Source organism: Myotis daubentonii, chromosome 10, assembly GCF_963259705.1.
Source record: "Myotis daubentonii chromosome 10, mMyoDau2.1, whole genome shotgun sequence".
Lineage (NCBI taxonomy): Eukaryota > Metazoa > Chordata > Mammalia > Chiroptera > Vespertilionidae > Myotis > Myotis daubentonii.
Genome location: NC_081849.1, coordinates 67,639,901 through 67,661,373, shown reverse-complemented (window position 1 = coordinate 67,661,373; position 21,473 = coordinate 67,639,901). Strand labels below are relative to the sequence as shown.

General features: G+C 41.4%; 1 protein-coding gene across 6 annotated transcripts in view; it reads left to right on the top strand.

Moving 5' to 3' along the window:
- The window catches only part of PDE1C (phosphodiesterase 1C), a 298,902-nt gene that overhangs the window by 223,198 nt on the left and 54,231 nt on the right, over positions 1 to 21,473 (top strand). For all 6 annotated transcript variants that reach the window (XM_059712696.1, XM_059712698.1, XM_059712699.1 and 3 more), the window contains 7 exons: positions 1,612 to 1,712; positions 3,510 to 3,638; positions 4,761 to 4,862; positions 5,430 to 5,550; positions 11,855 to 11,936; positions 14,021 to 14,141; positions 15,645 to 15,820. In XM_059712696.1, the coding sequence (XP_059568679.1) occupies positions 1,612 to 1,712; positions 3,510 to 3,638; positions 4,761 to 4,862; positions 5,430 to 5,550; positions 11,855 to 11,936; positions 14,021 to 14,141; positions 15,645 to 15,820 (832 nt within the window). The remainder of the gene's footprint in view (positions 1 to 1,611; positions 1,713 to 3,509; positions 3,639 to 4,760; positions 4,863 to 5,429; positions 5,551 to 11,854; positions 11,937 to 14,020; positions 14,142 to 15,644; positions 15,821 to 21,473) is intronic.

The following is a 21,473-nucleotide window of genomic DNA, read 5'->3' as shown; positions in this document are numbered from 1 at the left end:
CATTTTATCCCCCCGCCCTAGACAGTCCCCTAGCCTCCCCTATTCCCCAGTGTCTTATGTCCATTGGTTATGCTTATATGCATGCATACAAGTCCTTTAGTTGATCTCCTTTTGCTTATTTTTTAAGAGGAGAGAAGCTGTGCATCTTGTTCTTTTGATCATAGATGATGTCATCATATTCGTAAGGGAAAGGTCAAGACTTCTAAATGGCATCCTAGTTAAAGAGTGCCAAGTAATTTTATTAGTCTTTATGGTCAGCAGAGTTTTGGCCCCCATGACCTTTGACTTCTTATGAGTTGTCACACTTATTAGTATGTTTTATTAGGTGGCAAAGGGGACTTTGGAGGTACAATGAAGGTTATTAATCCTTAAAAGGCAACAGGGGTGGCAAAAGAGTGTGCTAGCTGGAAGAGGGAGAGAGCCAATGGAAAGCGTGAGAAGGAACTGAATTGCCAATGCCTTGAATGTCCCTGGAGGCAGACTTTCCCACAGAGCTTCAGAAAGGAATGCAGGCTCCCTAACACCTTCATTTCAGCCACGTGGGCTCTCGACCAGAACATCCAGCCAGCCACACTCTGCCGACGTCTCACCTATTTGGACAATTTTTTAGTGACTACCTAGCGCATTGAGCTTAGGTTCTATGGATATAACTCTATTTTTGAGTTCATATTTTATTGGCTTGTGTCATATTTAATTACATAATTATTATAACAGTGCAATTGGTCAAAACAGCGTTTGGAATAAGCCACACTGAAACTTATAAGCATCAATTGAATTAGTAACAAAAGTGAGCAGAGGGTACCAAAGGCAGCTCGCAGTGGTGGGTATTCGGTCATGTGGACATTGGTCGGTATGGTTTACAGAAAGGGTGGGAAACATCAATGAACCCCATAGAGTCTCTGAGATGGAAGTCACTAAGGGAGCTTCAAATGCTTCTCGAACTCTGCCGTGCATCAGATCTATCTGGGTGGTTTGTGAAACACAGGTGATGCTAACTCTGCTGGTCCAGGGAACACACTTTGAAGACCACTGAACTACAGCCGGTTTTGGTGGAGTGGATGGGACAAGTCTCTTCAAACTTTAGCACACATAAAGTGGGAGGCCAGGTGTCACCTTTCCATCTCTCTCTCTACCTGCCCACCTTCGAGTGGGCAGACATTAGGTCTTCTGTTACACTTACAGCTTGGTATCACATTGAAATTTTTAATTTTTTTCTGCATCTATTTTGGAACTTTGGAATTTGAGAGAGGATGTGATGAGGGCTTTCAGTGTCTGCATGTTCATTGTTTTCTGCCTCCTGCACACCCCCCTCCTGGGGATCAAGTCCACAGCCTGGACATGTGCCCTGACTTGAAATAGAACTGGTGACCTTTTGGTGCATGGGATGACACTCAACCAACTGAGCCACACCAGCCAGGGCAGGCATGCTGTTTTCAAATCACCTGTCCCCTCATCTCTTTACAGAAGAAAAACACCGTTTCTGTCTTTCCAAAAACATGTGTCTGGCAAGAGCTGACCAGCTGCAGGGTGGAAAGACAGCAATGTGGGTGTGTTGTCAGTAAGCTGAAGTCAGAGGCACATTATCTGATTGCTCTGTAATCTCCCTTTCAGAACTGGCTGACGGAGCTGGAGATTTTTGCTATCATCTTCTCAGCTGCCATCCATGACTACGAGCACACGGGAACCACCAACAACTTCCACATCCAGACCCGGTGAGGACGTTGAAATGTGTGGAGGAGAGGCAAGAGGGGTCAGGGAGAGGGTTTTATAAGCCAGCAAGGAGTCAGTCACCTTTCTTTTGTATGGTTACTCTATTTTGAGTTTCTGGAAAAATGAATTTAAAAAAATTTTTAAATATATTTTTATTGATTTCAGAGAGGAAAAAGGAGAGAGAGAGATGGAAACATCAATAATGAGAGAGAATCACTGATTGGCTGCTTCCCGCACCCCCCATATTGGGGATTGAGCCTGCAACCTAGGCATGTGCCCTGATGGGGAATTGAACCATGACCTCCTGGTTCATAGGTCGATGCTAACCATTTAGCAACACCCACTGGCTGGGCTGGAAAAATGAATTTTAATCAAGAGACCAGCTGGGTAAGTTTCGATCAAGACTTAGAGTGTAAAGTCATCTGCTCCTAATTCTCATATTTTATTCACATCTAATACGTATCTCCTTTTCCTCTCTTCTAATGCTAGCTCCTTGTTACCTATTTTTAATAGGAGCTGGAGCAATGTACAGAAAGGCGCAGATGCCATGTAGACTAAATCAGTGGGGACGGGCAAGGACTAGAGTGTCTTTGTTGACGTGAACAATAACTGAGCCTTCTCACCCTCTGACCTCTGGGATTCTGGTGGTGCTCATCCCAGTCTCCCTAATTCTATTTCTTCTCTGTTCAGCGGCATAGGCTTGGGGAGTTAGGACCACCAAAGTTGCCATGGTGACTGTCTCATGCAGGCCTTTCACCATGGGCAACTTCTGCACCCTCCCTAGCAAAATTCTGCGGGGATATTAAATACGGGTCCAAGTGCCCGACACTGAACCTGTAGACTGACACAGACATCACTAATCAATTTGGGTATTTTTTTTCTTACTAGCTACAGGCTTATCCTTCATAGTCCTCTCAGTACAGAATCCCAGGCAGCTGTACTGTCAATTGTCATTTGCATTTAGAATGAAACCTTATCTGCCCTCTCCTGGACTGAGAACTTACCTTCTCTTAAGACAAAGATTCAGAACTAGAGAGAATCTGACAGTAGGGTTAACTGGGCCTTGACATAGGAATCAAAAGAAGCGAGGCCCTAGCTGGTTTGGCTCAGTGGATAGAGCATCGGCCCTCGGACTGAAGGGTCCTGGGTTCAGTTTCAGTCAAGGGCACATATCTTGTTTGCAGGCTCTATCCCTGGCCCTGTTTGGGGCTCATGTGGGAGGCAACCAATCGATGTGTCTCTCTCAGATCGATGTTTCTCTCTCTTTGTCTTTCCCCCTCCCTCCACTCTCTCTAAAAATCAATGGAAAAATATACTCTGGTAAGGATTAACAAAAAATAAGCAATTTTAAGATCAAGCTACAACCAGAGGAACTTGCAAGCTGTACCTGCCAGGTGGTATGTGTTCAGAGAACTAGAGATAAAATAAATTCTTTTATTTAATAAAAACATTAAAGTTGTTCTAGAAAATATAAGAAGTTCTACTTGACCCACATTTAAAAAAATTATCTTTGCTGCCACCAGCAAAAATCATGGAGGTCTGCTTATGAACAGTTTTCAGAGAGTTCTCAGATTAGGTGGCACCTATTTTACATCCACATATTGACATTAAAATACCCTACATATATCAATTGATCATTTACAGTGTTCGTTTTAGCTTTTTTGTTGACATAAACGGCATTGGGGCGAAGGTAATTGCTAAACACAGGGAGAAGAGATGGTGTATTCTAGCTTGAAAGAGTTAACCTGAAAAGTCTCAACCGTTTAACGTACCAGATTATTTTTTGGCTTTCTGTTCAGGTCCGACCCAGCTATTCTGTACAATGATAAGTCTGTATTGGAAAATCATCACTTAAGTGCAGTTTATCGCCTTCTGCAAGAGGATGAGGAAATGAATATTTTGATCAACCTCTCCAAGGATGACTGGAGGTAAGGATGAGACAGGGAGGCCAGGAAAGGAACGGTGAGGAGAGATGAAGTACTAGTATGCTGCTTTGAAGAAATCCATTAACCAAAGATAACTTACACATAGTCTCCTGTTTCTTTGTAGGAAAGCAATTTTAATATCTGATAGATTTGTTTGAATACATAAGTGCATTTGACCTTTTAGGATCTTTGTAGATGAACGTGTTACCATTTATTTACATGGCATTCCACTTTCAGCAGACCGGATAAGCTGCTAATAAGCCAGTCCTCCTGCACATAATGGCTATAAACTATGATCAAATACAAACAAACAAACACAACCCCACTGACTTGAGAATGCACAAACTTAGGCACATTTTGAAGGGGTGTCAATATCTGGAGACTGTGACAGGATGAAGTGAATGTGACATTTTTGTGACTTTACCCTGAAGACAGTCTGTGTCAAGGCAACAGCACTAGTTGGCTAAAACCATATTTATACAAAGGTCTTCACTGCATTTCTGGCTAGAGAGACCTGGTTAGGAACAACTAGAGCTGCTATCGAGTGAGTTAAAACCCCAGAAAAGAGAGAGTCAAAAAATCAGGGGAAACTCAAATTCTGTGACCATCTAAATGGCATGCAAAGAACAGGAAAATGTGACTTATTTGCAGGGGAAAAGACAATCAATAGATGCAGTCTCTCAGATGAACTGTTGTTGGAATAATCAGACTAAGACTTTTAAAGCAGTTCTTATATTTATGCTCAGTGAGGTAAAGGGAAATATGCTTGTAATAAAGTACAGTAAAATTTAACCAGTGGAATGAAAATATAAACAAGAGCAAACACATTTTAGAACTGACAAGTCAAATATTTAAATTGAAAAATTACTACACTGGCTTAGTAGCAAGTTGGAGAAGACAGAAGAAAGAATCAGTGAACTTGAAAACATCAATCAATATTATCCAGTTTGAAGATTAGGAGACAGGGGTAGCTTAGGGACCTGTGAGACAGTTTCAGGCTCAAGTTAGATTACAGATGTCACAACTAATTAACAGATTTGGTTGGGAAGTGGCAAAAAATAAACTAATTTTTACTTTCCGTTTTTGACTTTCACCTTTTTTTCCTCCATGGGGTGTCCTTGAAAGGGAATTTCGGACCTTGGTAATTGAGATGGTGATGGCCACGGATATGTCCTGTCATTTCCAACAGATCAAGGCGATGAAAACTGCTCTGCAGCAGCCGGAAGCGTGAGTGTGTCTGTGTCACTTGTTTTTTTATAGGTGTTTGAGCTGGAACTGGCCCATGTTGTTGCTTCTTTAAAGTGTACCTCCTTCAGAGAACTTTGTCGAAAAGTCTCATAGTAACTGGGGACGTTTGGAGGAAAAAGCATGAGAATTGCATATATCACAGATTCTCATCAGGGTTGAAATATATAAAAGGGGCCATAATAATTTGTCCCAGTTAGAACTAAAAGTATTTTCCTGCAGGAAACCAAATTATCAAAGATCTACTCAATGCAGAGGTGACACACACAAGTCAGCGAGTGGCTCTTGGAGTTTTGTCTTTTTGAATGAGCCAGTCATTGCAGAAATTGTTTTGAGTCCGTTTTTGAAGTGTCCAGCTCCACACACATGGAGACTTAGCTGGTGGATATTCCAGTTGCAGGATGATGCGATGCTTTCCCCTCAGTTCAGCCGAAGTGAGGCTTGACACAGGAGAACAGGAGAGATTAAAAAATTAATGCTTTTTAAAGAAACTCTTATTGAGGTTCTGAGAGCTTGATCAGCATGTGCTTGGTTCCTTTGGGTTTACAGGATTGAAAAGCCGAAAGCATTATCCCTGATGCTGCACACGGCAGACATTAGCCATCCTGCGAAGGCGTGGGAGCTCCATCATCGCTGGACGATGTCACTGCTGGAGGAATTCTTCAGACAGGTACCTTGTGCTACCCCTCAGGGCTTTCATCACTGGATAGTTTCTGAATTTCAAATTTCAGCAATGCTATGAGATCACAGTAATTTTCTTGAGGAGGCAGAGTTTGCAGATTTTTTTTTTTTTGCCTCCTGGTCATGTGATATTTGAATCTTACATTCTGACTCTCAAAACATTATGGTATTTCTATCCTATCCATTTCTATTTGAAAAGAGAAAAAGCAGTTTCTTGTGGCAGTGTTTTGTAAAAATGTCATCAGAGGAGCCCTTTGGTTTATGTGTTTTTTCTAATGGGTCGACCAAATGTTGACCAGTTTGGCATTCTCCTGTGGGATTAAGATGTTAATCTTTTACTGTTATAATTGGTTGGGTTGTTTCTTTTGAGCTGGCAAACCACATTGTCAAATTCCAAAGCCCAGTGTGGTAATTTGGGGTCAGGAAACTAGAAGCCACTGTTTAAATTATATTTATGGGTGTACATTGCTTTAAAAAATGTTTTTAAAGGTGCACAAAAGTAGAAGGATAGAAAGGAAAATAAATGTGTTGCACTGAGATTGATATCTTCTTGCCTGGCCAGTGTGGCTCAGTGGTTGAGTATCGACCTATGAACCAGTAGGTTACAGTTCGATTCCCAGTCGGGGCACATGCCCGGATTGTGGGCTCAATCCCCAATGTGGGGTGTGCAGGAGGCAGCCGATCAATGATTCTCTCTCATCACTGATGTTTCTATCTCTCTCTTCCTTTCTCTCTGTAAAAAATATTTTTTTAAAAAAGACTGATTTCTTCTTAAGAAAAGTTGCCATTAAAACATCTGCTTCGAGATGTGAGGTCCTGAGGTTGAAGGTGTTGATGTGAGAAACATTCAGATCTCTAAGTCAAACTGACAACCATTGCCAAGAGCAAAATCTCCAATGCTCTGGAGAAGGACAGTTTTGCAGTTTCCTTTATACATTGGGAATTAAGGAGGGAATGTAAGGAAGATTACATGAAGGTGGGAGAAAGCAAGGTGAGGATTGGAATTACAGGATAGTTAACAAGGTTATGTGCTCTCTTGAGGGTGGTTATGCTTCTGAGGAGTCTGAAAAGAGGTGTTAACCTAGATGCATAGAAACAATGGACAGGGCTTGCTTCAGGCAAAGATAAACCTTTTGCTAAAGAAGTTACATGCCTGGGGTGTGACTGCCCACCATGACCTGCCCAGTTAGGAATTTATGATCAGATCACCTTGTGAGGTCACTCTCAGTTAGATTTATTATAGTACCCATTCTTTTTTTCACAAAGGCAGTATGTCATGTAGATTGTGGGAACTAAATTAGAGTTAATTCAAGTTAATGCTGTTAATTTAGTTAATTCTTACTAATTCAAGAAGGGAAATTCACATCATAGATTCAGAGGCAGCTGTTATTCCACAAAATATTACTTAACACTGGTCTCAACTTTGTCTCCTAAAGTAACAAGAGATATGCTCTTTTACTGGCTACTCAGATTTTTGGAAGGGAATTACTCTTATTCTTATGCTTCTAGTTTAAATGGAGAAATTGTAGAAGGCATCTAAGGGTTGTACTTCTTCTGAACTTGTGCACAATATCTGGAAATGAAGTGGGACTAGAGCTAACAGCATATTAAAGTCCAGAAGGCCTTTTATTGGAGTTTTTTTTTTATTCCAACTGGTTTGTGGCCTGGGACTAACCAAATTATTCCTCTAGTTCTCAATGGTCTTATTTGTGATTTGGGTTTTTTGTTTTGGGGGGGGGGGGTGGGTAGGAGGAGTTGGTGGAACTTAAAGGAAGGTTAGACTAGATGTTTTCTTAGGGTCCTTCCAGCATTAAATGTCCTACATGTTCTTCATTTTGTCTATGGTGCATATCAACCCATATGCATACACCCCTAAATTGTAATATGGATACAGTGGCAGGTACCTCATTCAGCATATGGCTGTTTCCTCTTGCAGTCACTGCTTGGCCTCACAGAGTAGTTCTCAAGGAGAACCTGATGGCATGGGAGGAACTAGAAAAGTACAGGTGTGGCTCTGATATATATACCAGAATGACTCTGCAAATTCATCCTTAATCGAGGGCTAATTTTGAGCCATTTTTCCAGAAGCTGTTTTTCTAATATGAGTGAGAATATTTTCTCCAAACATCCCCTTCCCTTATCATATGCTTTCTTTGATGCTGCTTTTGCAATAGACCCCTATAGCTAATAGTATTTGATCTGCAGCCAAAGTTAGATCATAGCTAACTCATATAAGTTTGAGGTATTGATTTCTTTTTTTAATTGTGAGAGAGTGAATATGAGAAATTACTTAAATATTTGAACATTTTTACCCATAAAGGAAACCTTGTTTGCATATACACATGCTTGAATTAAATGAAAATGTGCTAGATAGAGGCAATGTGAAAAGAGCCATATTGAATTTCTTGCCTATTGGGAATGGAATGTTAGCTCAGTGCACCAGAGTGGTTTTTTTTAGTAATTATGATTCAGTAAATTATTTTTATTGATTTAATATTTTAACGTAGATGTCATAAGCCATTGTAAGTAACCCACATAAGAGCAGTGTTGCCTTACTCTTAGCTGTAGATTTTAAATTGAACAGTTCAAATGGGAACTCTCAACGGGACTTTAGAATCCTTGAAAAAATTACATTTGGAAGTTGAATTATATTTCAAAATAAGGGCATAGCCTCAGTATTGATACTAGACCTTTTAGGCTTTGCTAAAGAATAAGTTACATCTTTAGGGTTTTTTTTCCTTTTAATATATTTTTATTTATTTCAGAGAGAAAGGGACAGGGAAAGAGAGATAGAAACATCAATGATGAAAGAGAATCATTGATCAGCCACCTCCTGCACGCCCCACCTACACTGGGGATTGAGCCCATAACTCGGGCATGTGCCCTGACCGGGAATCAAACTGTGATCTCCTGGTTCATAGGTCGATGCTCAACCACTGAGCCATGCTGGCTGGGTACATCTTTAGTTTTATAACCCTATTTTACAAAATCCAAGCCACTGCCTCAGGGTGCTTTTCAATAAAATATTGACTTTAATGAAGTGTACATTTGCCTTTTTGAAAAATACATGTTGTTAAAGTCTTGAGGTTCATTTCTGCTGTATTGCTGTATATTTTTATATTTTGTAGATGTCCCCTGTAATTCTTTGAATTTCCTCTGCGTCTGAGAGTATTTTCTCATTTTTATTTCTCATTTCGTATATTAGTGTTTTCCCTTTCTTCTCTATGAAGTTAGCTATTTGTTTCATTGTGTTTTTTTTAAATTTTACAATGCCTTATTTGATGTTTCCATTTTTATTAATTCTTTTCTTCAATTTGAATTTATTTTGTTCTTTTGCTAAGTCCCTTAGTTGAGTACTTCATTCATTTCTTTGTGTTCTACCTGTTTAATATGAGAGCACACGAGGCTAGGTGTTTGTCTTTTTTTTTAATTATTATTATCATGAATCTCAGAGGTTCTGCTATGCACCGTGTTCACAGTGATACTTTCCTAAATATTCTGTAATTTCAGTTTAGATTTTATTTTTTACCCAAGTTGCTTTAGATAGAGGTGTTTGTCTATATAATTTTCCAGTGGTAGGTTCTTTTGCTTTCTACCATTTGATCAAAGAACTTTTTCATTGTTTGGATTTTATTGTGAGATTTATTTGTCACATACAATCAATTTTTGTGAATATTCACAGGTCTTGAAAAATAGATTTATTTCTTGTGGAGGCTAGACGTCAAAGAACACCAGAAACATATATAAATACCTCATTAATTATGTCATTTAGGTATTTTATATATCATAAAAAAATTGGTCTATCATGGTTTGAAAATATTGACCTCCTTAGTAAAGAAAGAAGTGTATAAATAATTCCACAAAGACCAGTAGTTATATAGATATAAAATATTGTATCAATCAAGTTGGATTTACCTGTAGAAGTATATTTTCTCATATTATTTTCCACACATTTTTTTCCTCATTCATAAGTGTGTCTGTCTTCCAAAGAGAATTCAATGACCACTATTTTAAAATGGGCTTTTAATAGTTGAGTGTACTCAGCTCAATTAAGTCTCAAAGATGTATGTGTTATGTAGATGCGGGTGTGGGCAAGGTGATGGGATAAGCTGTTTAACATGCACTTTTTCAGTAATAAAATTCAAACTAATGCTAGGGAAGGGCATGGGGGAGGTAGAAGAGGGTAAAGGGGGGTAAATGGTGATGGAAGGAGACTCAACTTGGGGTGGTGAACACAATACAATATACAGATGATGAATTACAGAATTGTATACCTGAAAGCTCTATGCTTTTATTAACCAGTGTTACCCCAATAAATTCAACAAATTATTTTTTTATGAAAGAACACAGCTTCTCACACTGAAAACAAAAATGCTCACCTCTTACTTGTCAAGTGGTTAGTATTCACCACCCCTTCTTCCAAACCACCCCCATTAAATGTACCAGCAAAACAACTTGTGTCCCTGCTTCGTAGAGAGAAGAGTGGGCTTTGTTTATATCAGCTGAAGTATGCCACTCAACCATCTGCACAACTACAATGTATGTTATAAATATTCTTCTTTCTGTTCATACTGCTCAAGCAGAAATAGCTCAGGAGTAAATAATTTTTTTTCCAGTAGGAGTTTCTTTTTTTTTTAAATCTTTATTGTTGAAAATATTACATTATGTCCCCTTTTTTCCCCATTGACCTCTCCCCCATCCCCCCAGGCCTTCACTATTCTATTGTCTGTGTCTATGGGTTATGCATATATGCATAAATAATTTTTATCATGCTACTTGAGAGAGAGAGAGAGCAGCTTTCAGCAAGGCATCCTGGGAAACAGGAGCATCGTCTCCCAGGATGTCCACACAGGAGGAGGGGGGTTGCAGGTGGAACTGAGCCACTTCAGGACTGTTCTGAGACCCTGGGGTGTCTCCAGCACCCATGGGGACCCCGCTGCTCAGCTTCCTCATACCCCCATTCCTTTTCCTTCCGTTCAATAGATATGTGTGTGTGAACTAGCATTCTTTCTCTTTGGTAACCGGCCTTGGAAAGAAAAGGCATTGTTTTGAACTAGGCCTAGTTTTTGAACCAGGTTGTTATTACTCTTCATTTATTATTAATTTATTGGTGATATTTATTATAATCACAGTGTATTTGATGTAACAAAGTCACTGAATGTTTCTCAAATTTTGACTTAAATATTAGAAGTACCCATTGGGAAATAATTATAGTTCTTTTTATTTACTTGCACACATTTTCTCATTCAATCCTCACCATCACCCGATGAGGTAGACATTATTATTCCAAATTTTATAGATTGAAAAACTGAAAGGTAGAGAGAGAAGGTAAACTTCCTTTGACCACACAGCTAGTGGGAGGAAGGCCAGAGTCAAGCCCAAGGCAGTGGCCATTAACCCGAGCAGATTCTTTCATAATAAAATGGATGAACACAGCGTGGTCCCAGTTATTATGGTGACATGTTCCCTTTCCTCGGGTGTGTGACCGAAGGGCTGAGCTTCTGGTTCAGGATTTAAAAATCATCATCATTCCTTAGACTTTCCATGGCGCCTGCTCATTACAGCGGTGCTTTTTGGAGGACTGTGAATCACGTTTTATTTATTGCCTAACGCTACAAACACAAGCAATTATTTACTGCTGTGCCTGCTCAGTCCACTTTTCATTACGGCCTGGGGCCTGTGGCTGAGAACCCAGAAGCACGTGCACCAGTTGTGTGTGGTTTTAGGTAGCAAAGGAGAGGAAATTCACATCAGCCAGTTGGAATTTTTCTTCTTTAAAAAATACAGTTTTATTCATTTCAGAGAAGGGAGAGGGGGAGAGAGAAACACCAGTGATGAGAGAGAATCATTGATTGGCTGCCTCCTGCATGCCTGCCACTGGGGATTGAGCCCACAACCCAAGCATGCGCCCTGACTGGGAATCAAACTGTGACCTACTAGTTCACAGGTCGATGCTCAACTATTGAGCAGCACCTGCTGGACTGAATTTGTGTCTTGAACACTGCCCGCAGCTGGAAGGGAGTCACTGGCTCAAGAAAGGCCTCAGGTGTCCTGTGAGGCCTTCTGTGCCACAGCGGGCGCCTCTGCAGTGGGGGGGAAGGATGGAGCTCAGCAGCCTCCGGTCTCTTGGTGTCTCTTATGCAGAGAAGCAGGCCCCATAAGGACTTGGTACCTAATGTAATGGTAATAATAAAATAAAGGCCACTGGCCTTCGTGGCAGCTGAAGTTGCTGCATGAAATCTGGGTGGCTTGGCCTACTGCTCTTAATTTACCGTGGCCTCCTGTGATTCTAGGGGGACAGAGAAGCAGAGTTGGGGCTGCCTTTTTCTCCTCTGTGTGACCGGAAGTCGACCATGGTTGCTCAGTCGCAAGTAGGTACGTATTTGCCAGGCTTTGGAGAGAAGGAAAGACCTGAGAGGGGTGTCCGGACATGAGGGCAGAGGCTCCCAGTGCCTCCCCGGCTGGAGCCGGGCTCCATTCTGCTGGGCTCTGCTCCTGGCTGCAGCTTGGTGGGTTGATGGAGCTGCTCTCCCCACCCTTCTCCCCAAATGGGCTTTGTTTCATGGGAAGAGTAGACGGTGACATCGCTGTCTCCATCATTCCCTGCCAAGAGAAAAGGGGCCTCAACTTTCCAAGGTGATGAAGGAGTCAGTGGCAGGAAGCCCATTTTTCCTGCAGCCATGCAAGTCTCATGCCACTTCCCTACTCCTGCAGGACCCTGCTTCCGGGAATGGCTCTTTCTAATCCCCTCCCTCCCTCCCTCCCTCCCTCCCTCCCTCCCTCCCTCCCTCCCTCCCTTCCTTCCTTCCTTCCTTCCTTCCTTCCTTCCTTCCTTCCTTCCTTCCTTCCTTCCTTCCTTCCTTCCTTTTCTTTCCTTCCTGCCTCTCTCCCTCCCTTCCTTCCTTCCTTCCTTCCTTCCTTCCTTCCTTCCTTCCTTCCTTCCTTCCTTCCTGCCTCTCTCCCTCCCTCCCTCCCTTCCTTCTTTTCTCCCTTTCTCCTCCTTCCCTCCCTTCCTTTCTTCTTCTTTCCTTCCTTTTTCCTTCCTCCCTTTCTTCCTTTCTTCCTTCCCTCCTTCCTAAGAACTTTTGAGCACCTTTTCTATGTGGTAAGGATAACTTTTGCTTGCACTGCTACTAACTCATAATGTATGTGCATTATAAAAATCCTTAGCTATGAGAGCCCCAGTGTCACTAAATTAAATGTCACAGTGCCCTCCAGCTGAAAAGAATCTGAAATCATTCAAAAAATAAATTCAATAAGGATTTGATTTTTTTCTACTTGTGTTTTGAGTACTCATTTTTTTTCATAATAATGCATATCATTGAGGCCCTTTTAGGTTTAGAACACTGCTAGACATTATAATAGATGTTAAAAAAACAAAGACAAATTATATATGGTACCTGCTCTCAAAGACATGGAACCAATACAGTGGGGCCTTGACTTACCAGTTTAATTCGTTCCGAGACGGAGCTTATTAAGGAGCTCGTTAAGGAGCTCGTTAACTCAAATTACTCTGTCAACTCAATGCAAAAAATCTTCCGAGAGACAGCTGGTATCTCAAAAAACTCGTTAGTCGGGACACTCGTAAGTCAAGGCCCCACTGTATTTGGTGGTGGGCGAGATGTTATGAAAACAAAATCCATTAGAGTGTTACAGTGTTAAGGTAGTTTTGTACTTCATGTAATCAGGGGCAAAACAGAGTGTGCGGGCCAGGAAGACTTGTTGAGGGGTGACATTTGAGTTGGGTCCTAAGAGATAAGTAGGCAAATGGAGTTATGCAATACAGGTGTGCTAGGGGGATCTGGGAGGGCATTTCAGACAAGGGATTAGCATATACTAAGCAGGGAAATGTAAAACAGTCTAGGAAGACCAGGGAATTACAAACAGTTCCATATGGCTGGAGTACTGGGTAGAGAGTAGAATGAAGCGAGAGACATGTTGAGAGAGAAAATCAGGCCCAAATTATGGTTTGTATAAAGATAGCCTGCGCTTTGTACTTCCCTGTCGGAAGTGAGGGCATATCTAAAGTATTTTAGGTAAGGCTTAAGCACATATACATTGATGGGCTAAATCTGGGGCCCTGCTTTGGGCTCCTCCTTGGTTTCTTTCCTTGTATTCTAGGGGTAATGTCTCCTATAAACTGACGGCAGGCAGGGTATGTCACACCCTTAGTCTTTTATGCAGGGCCTGTCACAGCATTTGTTGCATTGGGAATGTTGAATTCATATTTTTAGGCACTTGATTGGAACAATCTACTAAAATAGTCAGGAAAATTCTGGGAGAAACAGCTGACTCACGATATTCAAATCAAGGAATATATTAAGTGAATGAGACCCCGATCTGTTCTGGGTCTCCTGTGTAGGTGAGTTTAAGAGCTAGCACTCCTCAGTTTTGGGGGGAAGTACTGAAAGGCCCCAGTGAAAATGCAGTTTCCCTGGAGCATTGCTGTCTCTCCGCAGGTTTTATCGATTTCATCGTGGAGCCCACCTTCACTGTGCTCACGGACATGACTGAAAAGATCGTGAATCCGCTAATTGAGGAGACCTCCCAGACAGGCGGGACAGGACAGCGGCGTTCAAGGTCAGTGGAGAAGCTCGAAGACTGGGGTCAGGTTGGCCTGTCCCTGAGGGTAGAACTCTTCCTTTGGAAGGGATAAGGGTGTGTTTCAGAATGATGCTTGTCCTCCCTCCTTCCTATAAGAGAGTTGTCTGCCTTTTCCTTTTCTCAGAGGAGTTGAAGTTATAGTATTTGCACTCTCCGGGCTGGCCTGGAAGGGAGTGACCATGGGCTAAATGATGATTGGCAGGTGCCCAGTAGAGCATCTCTCTCCCGCTCATTCTCTCTCTTTGGTGCCTTTGTTCACGGCAGGTTTAAGCATCCTGATCCCCTTACTTATTAGCTGTGCATTCGAAGGCAAGGTGCCTCAGTTTCCTCATCTGAGAAAATGTGGATTATAATACTCAGAGGTTACAGGGAGGGTTAACTGAGTGGTTCAATCTCTGTAAAGCCCTGATAACAAGGTCCAGCACAGAGGAAGCGCCAGCTACAACTGAGCTGACACTTAGCCTTTCTTAGTAGTATTCCTACCCCTTCTCCTGTCCATGAAAAACCTTGGGCTTTGTTATGCAGGAGAAAGGAAAGAAATGGAATGAAAAGACAAAAGAGCAGAAAAGAGCAAGAGGAGGAGCCAACATGAGATGGGAAGGCAAGAGAAATGTTAGGACAGTGGAACCCTAGGGGCACTCAAGGCGGTTGGACCCAGCCAAGGCTGCAAACAAGGAGGACTGAAAGCCCCTGTCCAAGTCCCACAGCCCCACAGCTCTGCAGACACTGGGCTCAAATGTACTCTGCTTACATAGTCAGCCTTGGGAGTCATCCAGTGGGTTGGCATTCATGCCAGTCACTGCTTAGGCGCCTGGGAGTGTGTGATACTTTTCTTTAAAGTTACCCAGAAGGATGGTACTTTCTAAGTTTGCCAAGTATCTCATGTTTAAAGCATAAAGTAATATTGATATTTAAAAAAAGGCCTCTTGCATGACTGCTCTCCATCTTGCCCCAGGAACATGAGGAAATCTCCCTGCCCCGGCCTCGGGGACCAGCGGTCAGAGGCACCCAGCTGCAGGGGGAGGCATGGCTGGGGAGAAATAGGACTAAGTAGCTGAGTGACTTGGAATAGTGGTCAGTGAGGAAGCAGGTGGATAAACTGTGGAACCAAGTTGAAGTTCAAGTTCAAACTACTTGGTTGCAGAAAATCGAGGACAGAAAGATCACAGGGGATTCTAGTCATGTTGATAAAGAGAATACCAATCAAGAACAACAACAAAACATAGGGACTGTCGCTACTCAGGAGGCTGAAATATTGATTTTCTTTTTCTGCTGAAAATACGGAATTTCCCATCTGTCACAAGTGGAAAAGGAGAATTACAAACCTCAGGACCCAGGAATTTCACAGCAATAACTTGATGATTGCTAACCACTCCTCGTTTGAGCCTGTTCACAGCCATACATTTCCCAAACACCGAGCCCTCCTCTTCTGATCCATCTGCCTAATTCATTTCTTGTGTGTGATTTCCCCCCATCCAGTTTGAACAGCCTCAGTTCGGCAGATGCAAAGCGATCGGGTTCCAAGAGCGCAGGCTCAGAAGGAAGCGCCCCAGTCAACAATTCCGTCATCCCTGTCGAGTACAAGAGTTTTAAAGCCACATGGACTGAGGTCGTGCACATCAATCGGGAGCGGTGGAGGGCCAAGGTGCCCAAAGGTAACCTTCTATTGGGGAATCTTCCAGGAGGTCGGTCCAAACCACCCAGCACCCACTCATACACAAGGCTTGCCACCCTCATTTATAGGTGTCATAAAGGAAGTGGAATCTCAGGATAGAGATTCAAGTGGCTGAATGTTAGCATTTACCCTTTTTTTAAATTTTATTTTTCAATTACAGTTGACATTAAATATTATTTTATATTAGTTTCAGGTGGACAGCATAGTGGTTACACATTTATATAACTTACAAAGTGATCCCTCAATAGGTCTAGTATCTGCCTGGCACCATACATGGTTACAATATTATTGACTCTGTTCCTTATGCTAACTTTACATCCCCATAATACCAATTTGTGAAAAAGTATCCACCCTCTTTTGATCCTCATTCCATTTAAAACTCTATGCATGATAGGATGACGCAGACCTCCAGGTCTCTCTATAGCATGACCTTGACTGTCATGCCAGGTTCTGTGCCAAAGGTGCAGAGATGAGCAATAGACGTCCTTATCATCGAAGCTCCTGAGGAGTGGGGAGGTGGGGAAGGGGACATCACTATAGCGTTTCTTTCAAAGGAAGAAAGGGAGTTTAATGAAGGCCTTGTGCTCATCACCCACACCCACCAGCCCTGAGCGACCCTCACTGTAGGCAAGGAGGGTTTCACCCCCATACTTTCACCCATCCAGTGTCTACACAGGAGGGGAGAAGAGTGGAGGGGCTGCACTGAGCATGTGCTGGCCGTCTCGGTTCCTTGTACATCGGGGCGCTGCTTCCAGGGAGGGAGAGAAGAGACCTCACTTGGAGTTGGAGTTATTCCAAGGACAACTACTGTGACTTACTCACAAAACCCTACCCAGGTGGCTGCTCATTTCAGGCGGGGCAATAGGTATATATTTACGGCACTTTTAAGGCACCATTGGGCCCGTATCAATTCAGGACAAATGTTGCACCCTGAGCTCTGGGAGGAGCCCGTGCCTCTTCCATATTTTACAAATAGCCTCTCACAGTCCATTCAGAGGCCCTCGACATTTAAATCCTCCCCGTTGGCAGGCGTTGCAGGCAGTGACGGTCACCACTGCGTCGTCTCCAAGGAAGCACGCACTTATAATCAATTACACTCATTACACTTCAAAACCCGGTTCCTGACAACACGCAGTGGGAAGAGGTGCTTCAGAGTCATTTGTTTGCAATCATCGGGCTTACTAAAATTACCTCCCGAAATGGATGACCTGGGGGAGCATTGGGCCGCTTCTTTACCAGGGGAAACCGGCCCTGTGAAAAGGACAGGTACATGAACAGCTAATAATTTTTAAATCTATTAGGTATGCGGATAGAGATATGCTTAAGCTATTTTGGAAGCATGAAAGGGCTTGTCCCTAATCCTGCTCGGGGTATTTGGAAGGCATCGGTAGCCAGGACTTGCAGGACACCTGGGCTGGAGCCCGGAAGAAGGCATTGTATTTAGAAATAGGGAACGGAATTTAAGTTCTAGTAATAAATCAAGTCCTAATATAATGATTACAATACAGTAACTATGTCTTCTTCAGCTGAAATAAGAACAGTTGCCTAAATTGACAAGCCTGTTTTATTAAAAGAAATTAATTTGATTTAATATTATAAACACATGCAGTTAATTCCTAGTGTTTATGGAGAAACTCCCGTCCTTAAGTACGATGTAATGTTTGCCAGTACTGTTAGGCTGGCCGGGTCTTAGTATTTGACTTGAAACCGTTAGGATGAAAACATATTGAATCAAAGTCACTTTGATGTGAGCTCAGATAACAGCAACAAAATATTTTTACTGATGTCAGTAACTGCTGCACAATGCTTAGTAAATAAGTAAAAAGAAGAAGAAGAACAAAGAAATAGGGAACAGAGATAAAAGGGACAGGCCGAGCCGGGTTATGTATATTTTGTGGGAGGATCATTTGGCCATCAAAGCAACTCCAGTTAGTGGGATTAGGGCAATTTGAATCCCCACTCGCCTTGTACTCTTTGGCAAATGCAGGTAGATTCTTTGAGAAAATTCCATTTGGGGCAGGGGTGGGGAACGTCTGCCCCGGGGGCCATGTAAAGCCCTCAACATCATTTGGTCTGGCCCTGCCAAGGCATGAGGGGTGAGTTAATTAAGTGCTTGACCAAATAGAGCAGGCTAATTTTTAAGTTGATAATTTTTTTATGGCCCTCGAATGATGTTATAAATATCCAAATGGCCCTTGGCAGAAAAGAGGTTCCCCACCCCTGATTTGGGGGCTGATAATACACACCACAGAGCTATTGCGAAGAACAGAAAAGATACACGGTGCATACACACTTTAACAACTGATAGCTCAGTTTTGAAAATGAAATATATTTTAATAAACACTGCCTTTATAAGTATTACAAGTGTGTGTATACAGTTTTGGGGACACCCTGAATGTAAGGCACGGGGGACAGAGCCTGCACGTGGCTGGCGCCTGTAAATCTAGCCGTTACTTTTCAAAATTGGAAAGGAAAGTTGAACGCTAAGTTAAGAAGACTGTGGTAAAGTGGCCACCTATAACTAATATTTTATAACTAGAGGCCTGGTGCATGAAATTTATGCATGGGTAGGGTCCCTGGGCCTGGCCAGTGATCACAGCCAATTGGGGCCTTCCTTCCTCCAACTGCCAGCTGCTGGCTGGGGCCTTCCTTCATTCTGCCCGTCCCCTGGTGGTCAGTGTATGTCATAGCGAGCAGTCGAACTCCTGGTCAGTGGAACTCCCGAGGCAATTTAATATTAGCCTTTTATTATATAGGATATTTTCAGCCTCCCAGTAATGCTGTTGACTGGTTGACAGGCATTAAGAAACACTAGTTTGTTTCCGTTAGTGATCAGTTTGAATTAGACGGTCCCAGGCTGTTTTGCTCATTGTTCTTTTTTAGAAAACCCTGACTTCATGAAAGCTCCCTACATGGGGCACTTGAACATGTGTTGTTATCAAACTGATCAGAAATGGGGCTGGCTCTAAAGTCTTGATTCTATTAGCCAATCTGATTTACAAAGGTAAGTAGGCCAGAACCCATAGTTGTTAGGAAAGATGAAATCAATACCTTTTATAGCTCTTAGAGCTGAAAAATCATTATTTCCAAACAAAGATGTATAGGTATAACCATGTTCAGGTCTGATCAATGTTGATAAATTTCCATTCATTATTTAATACTTTTTAAACCTTTTTTTTTAAAACCGGTGTAAGGATAATGCATGTTTAGGTTATAATGCAGAGATATAAATTAAAGAAATATATAAAAAGAAAATAAAGTCACTTACAGTCTCTCTAGCCAGATATAACTGTTGTTGAAATTCTGATGTAATTCTTTTTTTGTTTGATTTACCATGCATTTACTAGTATATAAGTAAAAGAATTCCCTGTAAGTTGGGATCATAGTATATTGTCTTGTATTTTTCTTTTCTTTTTCTATCTTGAGCATTTTATCCTGATGCTGAATAGGTTTAGAAAGTATGATTTGAATGGCTACATTATATAGCATAGTTGAATCATTCCTTTACAGAGCATTTTGTTTTCAGTTCTACATCATTGTATATAACATTGTTATGAACATAGATGTTTAAAAACGTTTGAGGCTACCTCTGACTATTTTTGTCTGGGATGAGTTTCTACATGTGGAATTTTTTTTAAAAAATAAATGAAAAAAGCCCTTGATATCTACTGGCACAATTTTCTCAAAAAGTTTTTTCTTTCAACTTATGTTCCCTCCCAGTAGAAGTATAGTGAGAATGTCTATTTCCCCTTCGTTATTATTTCATAATAACTCTTCATATATTAAGAATAGTAATTCTTCAGTTGGCAAAATATGTTGCAATTTCTGCCCTACTTGTTTGTCATTTGCCTTTCAATTTTGGCAGAATGGTCTTTTAACTTACAGTCTTTTAAAGTACAACCCATTTTTATTTTACCATTGAGATTACATAGAGATTACCATTACATTTTTTTTATTGAATTATGTTTCTGTCAATGTAAATATCAAATAGTATGTAGTGATACTGCTTTGCAAATGCAAAAAATATTATCGAATTTTTACTTATTTTCTCCATATTCACCAACTTTTATTGAAATAATATGAGATTTGCAACCTAGGTGATTATAAGTAAATTGTTCATTTATAATGAACTTATCATTTGATATTATTTTTATATTTGCATCTAGTTTTATTTCTAGCTTGATAACAATTACTTTTATTTTTATACAACCAAAGCAATCTTTTTTTAAAAATATATTTTATTGATGTTTTACAGAGAGGAAGGGAGAGGGATAGAGAGTTAGAAACATCGATGAGAGAGAAACATCGATCAGCTGCCTCCTGCACACCCCCTACTGGAGATGTGCCCGCAACCAAGGTACATGACCGGAATCGAACCTGGGACCCTTGAGTCCGCAGGCTGATGCTCTATCCACTGAGCCAAACCGGACAGGGCTAACCATTACTTTTAAACACTAAGATTTGCTAGTTTTATTGAACAGGTTAATGTATTTCCTTATTCTTAAGTTTTTAACATTGAATTTTTCTGTCAGCTGGAACACTCCTTTGGCCAGTACTTTTAGAAAGGACCCGTGGGCACGCCTGAGTCCTTTGATGTCTAGAAGAACCTTTCTGTTGTTATGGTGAACAACTGAGAGTTGACTGTTCAAAATTCATATGCTATTTTGGTTATTTTTTTCAGGTAGTAGTTTCTCTCTCTCTCTGTTTGTAAGTAGGTTAAGTAGGCTTTTCAGAAAATTATATCAAGGGATAACTAGCCCAATACTATTTTAACCAACTGGCCTATAGTATCATTATTCAGAAAGGCAAATTAAATGAAGAAATAATGTATTTCTCCAAAACTGCATGGACATTCGGTGTGAGATTGAAGCAGCTCTCAGGAGGACTGTAATTTATGGATCACAAAGCCTCTGCTCTACTTGAACCCTTTAGCTGCTGGCTTTTGGCCATTTCATAAGGAGTCACATCACAGATAGTCTGAGATGGTTTTGAACGGCACGCTTGCTTTCTGCTAGTGTAGAAGCCTGGGAGTGCCAAGGATGTCAAATCTAAGACCTGGGAAAGTTAATTCTGTGCACACGTGCCATCATTGCAATCTGTTAGCACATACAGACGGATTGTGCTCTCACCTACTTTTTCTCATTGTAGAAAATTTTTATGTGTATTAATAATTTCACCCTGAAAATATAAGGGAAGCTGATTACCGTGGAACAGGCCTATCTCCTCTTGATTTAATCCCTTTTTTCTTCTTGATGTGTTTATTTTGAGTAGTACCACTTTAAGGGCTGAGGTTGAGCATACTAATATCAGGTATTTCAGACATGTGAGGAAGAGGTGGGAGCAGAGAAGGTGAAGGGCAGTGCAGAGCCACCACTTGGAGCATGATTGCTTCAGGGCAAGGAATCATATAGTGGGGCTGGCTCAAATTGGAGTTGATTATGATGTCATAAGAGTTGCCATTTGTTAATTTAAATATTAATTGCCTGCTGTCAGCTGTAGTTGAGCAAAAACAGATTTGTTTCTGAAATGCACCCCCTGCCCAGTTTTCATTTCTGGATTTCCCATAGAAAATTGGTCTGACTCAGTTGTCAAATGAATTTTTATTGCTCAGATAAGCTTTTATGCTGTTTTGT